Source organism: Piliocolobus tephrosceles, chromosome 2 (assembly GCF_002776525.5).
Source record: "Piliocolobus tephrosceles isolate RC106 chromosome 2, ASM277652v3, whole genome shotgun sequence".
Lineage (NCBI taxonomy): Eukaryota > Metazoa > Chordata > Mammalia > Primates > Cercopithecidae > Piliocolobus > Piliocolobus tephrosceles.
Genome location: NC_045435.1, coordinates 55,892,119 through 55,904,607, shown reverse-complemented (window position 1 = coordinate 55,904,607; position 12,489 = coordinate 55,892,119). Strand labels below are relative to the sequence as shown.

The 12,489-nt window shown below is 40.9% G+C and overlaps 1 protein-coding gene across 1 annotated transcript in view; it reads left to right on the top strand.

Annotated features, from left to right (window-relative positions):
- Positions 1–12,489, top strand: part of EDEM1 (ER degradation enhancing alpha-mannosidase like protein 1) — a 32,575-nt gene that overhangs the window by 5,934 nt on the left and 14,152 nt on the right. Inside the window, exons 2-6 of the mRNA XM_023218574.3 lie at positions 1,438–1,510; positions 6,030–6,133; positions 8,499–8,670; positions 9,698–9,881; positions 11,802–11,976. Of these exons, the coding sequence (XP_023074342.1) occupies positions 1,438–1,510; positions 6,030–6,133; positions 8,499–8,670; positions 9,698–9,881; positions 11,802–11,976 (708 nt within the window). The remainder of the gene's footprint in view (positions 1–1,437; positions 1,511–6,029; positions 6,134–8,498; positions 8,671–9,697; positions 9,882–11,801; positions 11,977–12,489) is intronic.

Genomic DNA, 12,489 nt, shown 5'->3' with positions numbered 1-12,489 from the left:
AAACAGGTGCAATTTTCCAGCCAAGCAGTTTTCTGACTTTCCAGCTTGTAGGAAATGAGATAACCCTAGTTCCTAGACTATAACCCCCATATATATCTTGTTTCAAAAAAAGTATCTAAAATTTTACTATAAATTCTTTGCTTTAGATTAGGTGGCATAACAGCATAAAACAAGGCAACTGGAGGGTTCAAATAAAATCAGACGTTGCAGCTGTTATGCCTCTTTCACATAAGCCCCGTTTCCCCGCAGCTGAGGTATAGACCTTTCAGAGAGCACAGCAAGCCATCACAACACAGAGGTGCTGTACACCAGAAGCTTCTCTCACTGGAAAGTGAGATGAGGACCCATTAGGGTGATCCAAGGAGCAGATAAAGTACTCTGGGATGTGATGGAAGACTGCAGATATCAATGAATCTTGCTGGAAAGAAAACTGGAGCTTTTTTGCTTTGGTTGCTAATAAAATCTTTAAACGGTTGTCTTATGGCTTCTCTTACTATCATTTTTTCCAAGCTTCTGCACTTATTCTCTGGGTTTTTGGGAATGGGACAAATAAATAAATGAAGTCCCCAGAATTTCTCAAACTGTCCTTTATTTTACTACTTCTTCATCCCTATTCTCCCAGATGTATTAGTTTTTTTGTTGTTGTTGACTTTTTTTTTAAGTGTTATAAAGAAAAACGCCTTTATAAAGAAAAGCGCCTGAGGAGCTTCACCCTTGTTGTCATCCTGAAGTTGGTTTCTTAAGGTTGTTTCAGAATGGAAAATTGCTGTAGATTATGGGGGTGAGAGCTGTGTGGTAGAAACGTTTCTGTAGCTCCAGTTAAGAAGGGAGAAAGGCCTCAATTCCTGCTTTGGTTCATGTTAAATGATATCTCAGAATTAATGGAAATAATGGAGACCCTTTGGATGAGTTATTAATGAAGAAATGGTGTAAAGAAGTTAATTTATACCCCCAATCATAGGGCAGATGAGTAATATTGACACTGTCAATGAACGTATTTACTTTGTGTGTAATAGGCTGTGGTGTCGAATTGCTTTATTAAAGTGTTGCATACGACCCCGTATGACAAGTGCTCTCCTTTAGTTCCTAATGATTATGAAATCAGAGCTTTTTAAAGTTGGACAGGACCAAAGAGATTGTATATGGTGATAAACCTGAATCTCAGACAGGCGATAACTCACCTCCTGACTTCCCATGAACATTCTTTCCACTCTGGTACAAGTGTTTCTCCTCAGTTCTGTGACTCAATTCTACTTATGAACACTATAGAAAGTGTTGCTTTTGGAGTAGAAAGACCTTTGCCGTATTAATTCACCCATAATTAGTTCCTGAATAAATAAGAGTCGCTGGCAATTACAGTTTCTGATGGGTGTTTAGTTTTATTGTCTTCTCTTCTGAAATAAAGTCTTTCTGTTTAATTTTAATTTTCTTTTTCAGTTCAAATCTGAACATCAATGATGTACTAGGGAACTACTCATTGACTCTTGTTGATGCATTGGATACACTTGCAGTAAGTGTTCACCTTTTTAAAAAAAGTTAATTAAGATAAGATGTTTTGGAGTCGATTATCCCTAGTTCCCTCCAGCAATGGGAATTCCAGGGAGCCTGATAAGTCAAAATGTATCGTTAGCTTTGATAACTGTTATTTATTTTAGTGACCTTAATGGGGAGGGCAAGAAAAGTGTTGAAGGTTAAATGAGGGGAAATGTGATTCCATTAAAAAAAGGAGAAGAAATGTATGATTGATTTTAGGGAACCTATATTTTTTAAACCAGTTTCTATCTTATTCCCTAAAAGAACCCATAGAGAAGCTCATTAATATTGATAATTGCAGTAGTTGCTATTCCAGGAGTAAAAGAGAGATCTCAGGGTCAGCAGGTACCCTGAAATATCATCTAGCTACTGGCTCCCCCCAAGAGCAAGTTGGAATCCTAGTGCCAGTCCTTATGTGGGGCTCCCTAGAAACCCTTCTCTTTTATTTGCTACTTCCTGTTTTGTGGACACTCCATGCCTGAGCTGCCAATGTGGGTGCTGACATTACCTCCTCATCCTGTGGTTTTGCTCATTGACTCTGGAGAACCGGAGACCTTTGAGCAGATATGAAGAAGCACCTTGAAAGTAGTGTGGCACTCGGTGTGTGGTGCCATGTCTGTGTGCTTCATCTGCTTCACCTTTTGCCATTAAAGCAGTTTCCAGGGGACTGTATTCCAGCATAGTGCTGTTTTAAAATCTTCTTAGTAAAGGTGATTTTACAACCTCTTTGCTTTCCTTCATTGTCCAGCAAGTCTTTACCATGAGAAATTTCTTATTGCAGTCTAGCCCAAATCTTGTACTTAATAATTTATTCTTGTTTCGTTTAACATTCCATAGAAGAGTTTAAAGCTGTCTGTTAGGAGTTAGAATTGGGGCCCAGCACAGTGGCTCATGCCTGTAATCCCAGCACTTAGGGCGGTTGAGGTGGGCGAATCACCTCGGGTCAGGAGTTTGAAACCAGCCTGACCAACATGGTGAAACCCCTTCTCTACTAAAAGTACAAAAATTAGCTGCGCATGGTGGCGGGCGCCTGTAATCCCAGCTCTTCAAGAGGCTGAGGCAGGAGAAATGCTTGAACCCAGGAGGCAGAGGTTGCAGTGAGCTGAGATTGTGCCACTGCACTCCAGCCTAGGCAACAGAGTGAGACTGCATCTCTGGAGACACACACACACACACACACACACACACACACACATACACACGTGAATTGGGTAATGTACTAGCCAAGTTTGCATTATGATTATCTAGTATCTTTCTAGTAGTAGACTTACCAGAACTTGGAAAGAGCTTGAGAGATCATTCTACATCCTCATTTTATAATTAAGTAGTAGAAATAGGACTAGGCCCTTGGTCTAATAGGAAATCTGGGGGTACTGATTTAGTATAATTTAAATTGCAAAGCAACTTAGTTTCCCAATATCTCCTTCTGAAGTTATTGCTGCTCTGTTTCAGTCATTTACCATCACTGATCAAAATGTGCCCAGACGAGTATGTTCGACCTTAGAGCTAATTTGTTGATGATACCAGAGGCTGACTCAGCCTACAAGTGTTACTTAAAGGAAACGTCCTAAGACTCATGAAAGCTTACTCTTTCTCCCTAAGAGCTTTGTCTTCTTCCCCCCCCCTTTTTTTTTTTTTTTTTTTTTTTGAGACAGAGTCTTGCTGTGTCGCCAGGCTGGAGTGCAGTGGTGTGATCTTGGCTCACTGCAACCTTCACCTCCTGGGTTCAAGTGATTTGCCTGCCTCAGCCTCCTGAGTTGCTGGCTTTTTTTTCTTTCTTTCTTTCTTTTTTTTTTTTTTGCCCCATTTTGTTTTTTTAATCCCCCTACCATGCCTACTATTCTGTTGTTCACCATAGTCTCCCCCACACTTAATGGTGTCTGGTGCATAGTAGCAGTGCAAATGTTTGTTCAAAAAATGAATTCTAACTAACGAAGCATTTCCCAACACAGATTCTAAAGATATTTACTCCCTGAAAGAAGAGTTCTGTTTCCAACTGGACTTGAGAAATTCTGTATGTCTGGTCCCACTGTTAGAGAGCCACAGTACCCATCAGCATTTTAAAGACTCTGAGAAGTCCCAAACCCATTTAGCTCCTCTGTCCCATTCAGCCTTTTTCAAACATGAGTGAGTGAGTTCAGAATGTGGTTACTCAGGGTTCTGTAGCTATCTGACCATAATGGTAAACTACAGTAAGTAAGAGTTGTTGACTTCCTTCACCATCCTCACTTGATTTGAGCTCATGTCAGCACCTGCAGCTTCACCAGATATTGTTGCTGGTAAACATCTGTAAGAAAACAGACTCATCTCTGTGGTTTTAATTGTAGAATATCCGGCCTTTAGTGCTTCAGGCCTATTTTTCAGGTGTTACTTCTGTTGAGGTTTTCCTTTTGCTAACATTTAAACAGGCTTTAACAGATGTGCTAGGGAAACATTGTGAAGATAGCAGTCCCCTGACCATTGGATGCAACTTGCAGCATTATTGCATCATCTTCTAAAAAGAAAGAACCGAAAGCTAGAAACGTCTGTACTTACTCTGTAGGTTATAGCAGAATAACGATGAGGTGGAAAAAATGTAGTATACCAATTAATATTAGGAAATAATATTTGTTATTATATAATATATAATAATATACAATAATACATACTTGAAAGTAATGTCTGATGAAGAAAGAAGTAGTGTCTCAGTTATTTTAGAAAGTTTATTTTGCCAAGGTTAAGGACACACCCATGACACAGCCTCAGGAGGTCCTGATGACATCACCCACGGTAGCTGAGCACAGCTTGGTTTTATACATTTTAGGGAGACATGAGACATCAATCAATATGTGTAAGATATACATTGCTTCAGTCCAGAAAAGTGGGACAACTTGAAGTGCTGGAGGTGGGGTGAGGGGGCACTGCTAAGTCATGGGCAGATAAAAGACCAAATGGTTACCTTTTCATAGATTTTTCTTTTTTTTGAGACAGAGGCTTGCTCTGTTGCCTAGGCTGGAGTGCAGTGGTGAGATCTCGGCTCACTGCACCCTCCGCCTTCCCAGGGGTTCAAGCAGTTCTTGTGCCTCAGCCTCCCGAGTAGCTGGGATTACAAGTGTGTGCCAGCACACCTGGCTAATTTTTTGTATTTTTAGTAGAGATGAGGTTTTGCCATGTTGGCCAGGCTGGTTTTGAACTCTTGACCTCAAGTGATCCGCTCACCTTGGCCTCCCTAAGTACTGGGTTTACAGACCTGAGCCACCGTGTCCAGCTGGTTGCATTTCTTTTGATTCTCTGATTAGCCTTTCACTGAATACAGAATTTACCTGTGACAAAGGTAGAGGAATAATCACTTATGCCTTTGCCTGGCTTAGTGAATCTGCAGTTTTACATAAACAGTAGGGCAGAGGAAGCAATCAGATATGCATTTCTCTCAGGTGAGCAGAGGGATGACTGAGTTCTGTCCTTTGTTCTTACCTGTGAAGATAAACTGTCAATTTACATTGCCAGGGTAAAATTCAGCAGCATTGTTTTAGAGTGAAGATCTTGAGGCCCACAAGGAATTTCCTTCTAGACAAATTATAAGGGATATATATATATATAGTTTTTTTTTTTTTTTTTAAATCTATGTAACTATCTTATTTAGGAATAAAATGGGAGGCAAGTTTGCCTGATGCAGTTCCCAGCTTGACTTTTCCCTTTGGCTTAGTGATTTTGGGGTCCTAGCAATTTATTTTTCTTTCACAGTATGTCTTTATGATGTCATTATAGTGTCAGGGTTTCATAAAATTTTGAGTGGAATGAAATAATTTTGATTCAGGTTAATCTAGAAAGTTTGATGCCCAACTGTGCTTCATACAGGAGAGAGTAGCTTAGTGTGACATCGTATCTACACACCCAAAATAAGAATCATAATTCTAAATCACTTTTTAAAAGGACATAGAGCTGAGTATTCATATATTTTGTTTCCTTTAAATCAGTCACTGGTTTTATCCTGTGCTCCAAAAGATATTACCCTGTTTCTCAAAGTGTTTAGACATCTGGATAACAAACAAGTTGGTTCAATTTTCCAGATGTTTTGGTCTCCTGGGAGCCAAGCACCCAAGCCGCTGATTTATTTGAGGAGCAGAGAGAAAGACATATTTTTGTTTCTTCAGTTTTCTGATTTATTTGTATACCTGCCAGAAGTTTTAGAAACCACAGTGCCTGGCATGTTCAATAAGATCATAGTGAAGTTTGCTGGAGAGTGGAGTTGGGAAGATGAGGAGTGCCAATGATTTTACAAGGAATTATTTTCAGTTTTGTCCTTTGGAGATAGGGCTCTTGAGTTGGAGGAAATGGGCCTGCCATGTGCTGGTAATATATTCTAAGAAATAACTGCTTTTCTGTCTCTTGTGTTTCTACTTCTATGGTAGCAAAACCACATACAGACGTTTAGGTGACATGACTAGGCTGCTGTGATGATACAGCCTCAGTTTCATTTCAAGTTGCTGTAATAACCTGTGTTCCTGTTTTTAAAGGTAATGGGAAATTCATCCGAGTTCCAGAAAGCAGTCAAGTTAGTGATCAACACAGTTTCATTTGACAAAGATTCCACCGTCCAAGTCTTTGAGGCCACAATAAGGTAAAATAATGAATATTCATAAAATGAATTGGAGACTTCTTTTTATGTGTTTAAAGAGAAAAATACCTGTGAGGCTCTTTTCACCCCAAGACCCAGGCAGGGAGTCCACATGGGCTTTATGGGTGCATTGTGCATTTTTCATGTTCATATCATATTTGTCAAAACTGGAACAATTATTTCAAAGTAATCACATCCCAGACTGAAGGGAAAGACACATTTATATTTTGTTTTATTTTTATAGATTAAACTCTTTTTTTTTTTTTGAAATGGAGTCTGCTGCCTAGGCTGGAGGGCAGTGGTGCAATCTTGGCTCACTGCAATCTCCACCTCCCAGGTTCAAGGTATTCTCATGTCTAAGCCGCCTGAGTAGCTGGGATTACAGGCACACACCACCACACCTAAGTTTTGTATTTTTAGTAGAGACTAGATTTCACCATGTTGAGCAGGCTGGTCTCGAACTCCTGACCTCAAGTGATCTGTCTGCCTTGGCCTCCCAAAGTGCTGGGATAACAGGCGTGAGCCACCATGTCTGGGCACATTTATGTTTTAATGGGGGTGTAAAATAGGTGTCTGTCTAGTACAGAATTTCATGGTTTCCCTTTATAGTCTGATTTCATTTCCTTCTTTCACCGTGTCCTAGGACAACCCCTACATATTTCTGAAGGAAATGAGAGTTTCCCATCTTACCACCCACAGAAAATCACTGCTTAGCATTTTAGTATATTTCCTTATTAGGTATATTTCTCACTTCTATTTCTCTCTCTCTCTCTCTTTTTCTCCCTCTCTTTGTTTAATGGATTGGGATCATACTCTATACTTAGTATATTGTATATTGCTTTCTTTGATATATTGTACTTATTTTCCTGTTTACATTTTTTGAAAATTGTATTAACTGCATAACATTCCAGTTCACAGATATAATACTTATTTAAAATTAAATTTGTGGGCCGGGCGTGGTGGCTCAAGCCTGTAATCCCAGCACTTTGGGAGGCCGAGATGGGCAGATCACGAGGTCAGCAGATCGAGACCATCGTGGCTAACATGGTGAAACCCTGTCTCTACCAAAAAATACAAAAAACTAGCCGGGCGAGATGGCGGGCGCCTGTAGTCCTAGCTACTTGGGAGGCTGAGGCAGGAGAATGGCGTGAACCTGGGAGGTGGAGCTTGAAGTGAGCTGAGATTCGGCCACTGCACTCCAGCCTGGGCGACAGAGCGAGACTCCGTCTCAAAAAAAAAAAAAAAAAATTAAATTTGTGAAAACCTTTGTTCTGACATACGTCACAGTCTACTTCAGATCTTTAGAATGGGACTTTATGGGTCTACAAGGACTTAGGTGTAAGCTGGTAGCCTGCTGCCTCTTAGTAGGTCATTTTTTTCCTCCTCCTCTTCACCTTGCCTCTTTACCAGATGTTAGGGTATTAGGGAAGTTGCTTGGCAGCCAAAACAACAAAAATTACTTAGTATTTGTTGTCTTACCTCTCTGTTTTTTTTTTTTTTAATTTGAATTAAATTGCTTTTTTTTTTTTTTTTTTTTTCATTTTAGAGCAGGGTCTTGCTCTGTTGCCCAGGCTGGAGTGCAGTGGTGCTGTCACGGCTCACTGCAGCCTTGAACTCCTGGGCTCAAGTGATCCTCCAACCTCAGCCTCCCAAGTAGCTGGGACTACACGCAAATGTTACCATGCCCAGCTTCTGTTTTTTATGAGTGTTTTCCCCAAGTAAAATAAATCAAGAGTAATAATACTAATAAGTAATATTTATTCTGAGAACAATTAGTATACTCTTTTTTTTTTTTTTTAAGAGACAGAGTCCTGCTTTGTTACCAGGCTAAAGTGTAGTGGCATGATCATAGCAGCCTTCAACTTCTAGGTTCAAGAGATCGTCCTGCCTCAGCCTCCCAAGTAGCTGGGACTACTGGTGTGTGCCACTACACCTGGCTAAGTATTTTTTATTTTTAATAGAAACAGGGTCTTGCTTTGTTGCCCAGGCTAGTCTTGAATGCCTGGCCTCAAGAGATGCATCTCCCTTGGCAAAGTGCTGGGACTACAGGCGTGAGCCACCACACCCAGCCAACTCCCTTTTCTTAATGCCCTAAGATTTAGATTACCAAAATTGTTAATATTTTAAATAGTATTGTTTTTGGTAGTCTCGGATAAATGATTCCCTTTCTCTCTTTTAGTAATATGGTTAACAAAAATCAATCGTGTATTATTAGAGCTAGAAAGGAATTCAAAAGGCCATTAAGTCAGGTCTCTCTGATGTCAGGCAGTTCTATGTGGATATGAACATACTTCTATCTTTCTGAATTGGATTATGTGCATTTACAAGCAACATGATTGTATAATCTTTTTGTTCTTCCTGTCATTAGGGTCCTGGGAAGCCTCCTTTCTGCTCACAGAATAATAACCGACTCCAAGCAGCCCTTTGGTGACATGACAATTAAGGACTATGATAATGAGTTGTTATATATGGCCCATGACCTGGCGGTGCGGCTCCTCCCTGCTTTTGAAAACACCAAGACAGGGATCCCGTATCCTCGGGTGGGTAGACTGGTTTGACCCTTTGTGTTTGACAATTCACCATCTTCCTGAATTAAAATTCTTTGTTTATTAATTTATTTGGGAGAAGGAATGGGATGGAGGTAGATGAGAAAAGCAGTGTCCTTAGAAGAATTTGGCCTTAAATATGATGTAAATATTTTAAAATTCATTCAGCATTTACTGAGCATCCACTGTATGAAAGGCAAACAGTGATAATCTGACTTAGTCCTTGCCCTTAAAGAGTTGATGTTCTGTGAAGTTCAGTATTCTTACATGTGTGATTTGTATTCTCTGCTACAAAGCAGTGTCGGGAGTTTGTCTTCATCTCTGATTTGGGTGTATTTTCCCAGAGATCCTCACATGGGTATTGTGGGAGCTCAGTGAGTGAGCTTTTCATTGCTTCACGTGGATCTGTCAAATAAGGGCTGCACAGACCAGCAAGTTAGCTGCTGATTTAAATGCCAGGATCTGGAATTAGATTATATATTTGTGACATCTGATTTGCTAAGCCCAGAACTCCTGTGGTAATTGAGTCAGCCTTTTAGGTAACTGGCTGAGAACTGCCAGAGGACAGAGCCTTCATGATGAAACTGGCTGTCATATTCTGGTAGTGCCTCCTTTCTCTCCCGGTTTGAGGTTTGTTAGGTGCTGAGCAGGAGTGAGTTCATAGTGGTTTATTTAAAATTTAGAAGAAACTCTATAGTTTGCCTTTGTTTCTAACCCTAAAGCCTGGTGCTTGTGTTACCATGAAGAAAACCTGCTGGAAAGAGAAGGTTTAGTGAAGTGTTATAGCCATTCCCTGAAGACTGGCCCTTATTAATAAAGCAAGGCTCTGCTGTTCTTATTTTCTTGTTTGTGTCTTTTACATTTAATTCCCATATTCACCTTAGATGTATCTTGGAAGGCAGAGGACTGATTCACCGTGGTAAGCTTGCTTTGTTAGCTGAGTGTAGTCTCTGAGACCTGGCTTTTCAGCCCTGTGGATTCCTTAAGTTTTGTCACAGTCTTTGTCTCTTCCCTTCCCCAGGTGAATCTAAAGACAGGAGTTCCTCCTGACACCAATAATGAGACATGCACAGCGGGAGCCGGTTCCCTCCTGGTGGAATTCGGGATTCTGAGTCGACTGCTGGGGGACTCCACATTTGAGTGGGTGGCCAGGCGAGCAGTGAAAGCCCTTTGGAACCTCCGGAGCAATGATACGGGATTACTAGGTGTGGCACCTTTACCCGCCACTGGGACTGCACACTGCTTGGTCCCCTTGCCTTTCATCTTCTCTGGGCTCTGCCCCTTTTTCACTCTTTAACTCAATTGACAACCCAGAAAGAATTGTGTCAGCTGTGTCTAATTTCTTTATGTGACCGTTTGCAGAGAGGCTACATGGTCTGATGGAAAAGAATAAAGTTTTTGTGTTTGAGGGCTTCCTTCTGATTTGGATCCACTGGCATATTCTACTTGAAAATTATTGTTAATGAAAATGCCATAAAAAGAACTGCCTCTGAGGCAGATTTTATTGCTTCAATATAAGGTTCTAAACATAGGAATTTAGAGTTACTGATGGAGCAGCTTTTTCCTTTTAAAAAATCTGGGCCTGTGGTAGTAGATTGAAACTCCAGATTAAACCTGTATGAGGTGGGTTTTTTTCCCTTAAGAATGTTTGATCAAGATGTTACTTAAAAATTATTATGGAAAATTTCAGAGTATAGTAGAGAGAAACTATGATGAATAATAATCCCTATGTACGCATCATTTATCTTCACTAATTATCAGTATTTTGCTAACTCAAGGTGTTATTTCATTTATTTATTTTGAGATAGGGTCTCACTGTGTCACCCAGGCTGGAGTTCAGTGGTGCGATCTTGGCTCACTGTGGCCTCCACCTGCTGGGCTCAGTGATCCTCCTGCCCCAGCCTCCCAAGTAGCTGAGATGACTGGTATGTGCCACCATGCCCAGCTAATTTTGTTTATTTTATGTAGAGATAGGGTCTCACTATGTTGCCTGAGTAGTCTCAAACTCCTGAGCTCAAGCGATTCTCCCACCTTGGCTTCACAAAGTACTGGAATTACAGGTGTAAGCCACTGTGCCCGGCCTGGGTGTTATTTTAACTCATGTAACTGTCTTAAGTTCTGAAATTTATGTATACATTTGTTGTATTTAACAACAGCAATAGAAATAAAGAAGTCACTCAGATAGTCAACTTATCACCAATAGTTGACCAATGTCACTTCAGATTGTCAACTTTTTAGGTTTCCATAGACCCTTTCAGCCTGGCATGTGTAACTTTTACATATTTTTCATTATAATATAAACAAATATTTTGATTCTGCCTGAATATGGCAGATTATTTGTTTCCAAGTTGGTGCCTTGCTTTCATAATTACCACTTTTGTTGTTGTTTTTATTATTAAAAAAATTTTATCCTTTCCCTTTTCTTTTCTTTTTTTTTTTTTTTGTCTTTTGAGACAGGGTCTCCCTCTGTCACCCAGGCTGGATGACAGTGGCACCATCTCTGCTCACTGCAACCTCTGCCTCTCAGGCTCAAGTGATTCATGGGCTCCAGTGAACCCTCCCATCTCAGCCTCCTGAGTAGCTGGCACTACAGGCACCCCGCATCGCACCCAGCTAATTTTTTGTATTTTTGGTAGAGATAGGGTTTCACCATGTTGCCCAGGCTGGTCTCGAACTCCTGAACTCAAGCGATCCATCTGCCTCGACCTCCCAAAGTGCTGGGATTATAGGTGTGAGCCATCATGCCTGGCTACTTTTTCTTTTTAAAATCATCTTTTTTTGGATAAATTCCCAGGAATGGCAGTACTGGGTTAAAAAGTCTGTGAAAAACTCTTGGGTTTTGAAATGCATCGTCAATCTGGAAAAGCAAAATGACAGACCTATTTTTATTTTGCATTAAATGTTTATCCCCATGTTTGTGTCAGTAAATGCTATATATTTAGAAAGATGTCTTGGCTAACTTAGTGATAAGACTGACAAAAATGTTAGATCCAAGCAGCCACTCCTCCTGTATGCCAAGGATAAAGGTGCTGAGGAGCAGTGTGGTTGGAGTAGGAGGTGTGTCCCCATCCATGTCCTCTCTGATGAGACAGTTGGGACCTCAACTGCCTTGTTTATTTTTGCAGGCAATGTTGTGAACATTCAGACTGGCCATTGGGTTGGAAAGCAGAGTGGCCTGGGTGCCGGACTGGACTCCTTCTATGAATACCTCTTGAAATCTTACATCCTCTTTGGTGAAAAAGAAGACCTAGAAATGTTTAATGCTGCATATCAGAGTATTCAGAACTACTTAAGAAGAGGGTATGTCTCCCTAACATCTCCTCTGTTACCTTGTAAAGCAGATAGAATGCATTCTGAAGTGTTTGTATTTTTTTAACATACAATCACAGGGTCTTTTATCTCTGCCCTCACCTTACCACCTCTCCTAGTTTGTCAGTCATCTGGGGGCAAAGAGCTGTGTTAGCTTTCTGTCGCTGCATAGCATAGTACCCCAGAACCTAGTGGCTTAAAACAACAAGCATCATCTCATGAAGTTTCTTAGGGAGAGTAATCCAGGAGCAGCTGAGCCAGTCACTCTGGCCCAGGATCTCTCCTGAGGTTGTTGTCAAGCTGGTGGCCAGGGCCACAGCCATGCCAAGACCTGATGGTGCTGGGAGATCCCTTCCAGGCTCACTTTGGTTGCTGGCAGGCTTCAGTTCCTCATTGGCTGTTGGCTGGAGGGCTCAGTTCTTTGCCAAGGGGCCTCTTTGTAGGTAGCTCATGGCCACTGGCTTCCCCCAGAATGAGTGATTGAGAGAAAATGAGAGAAAGAAG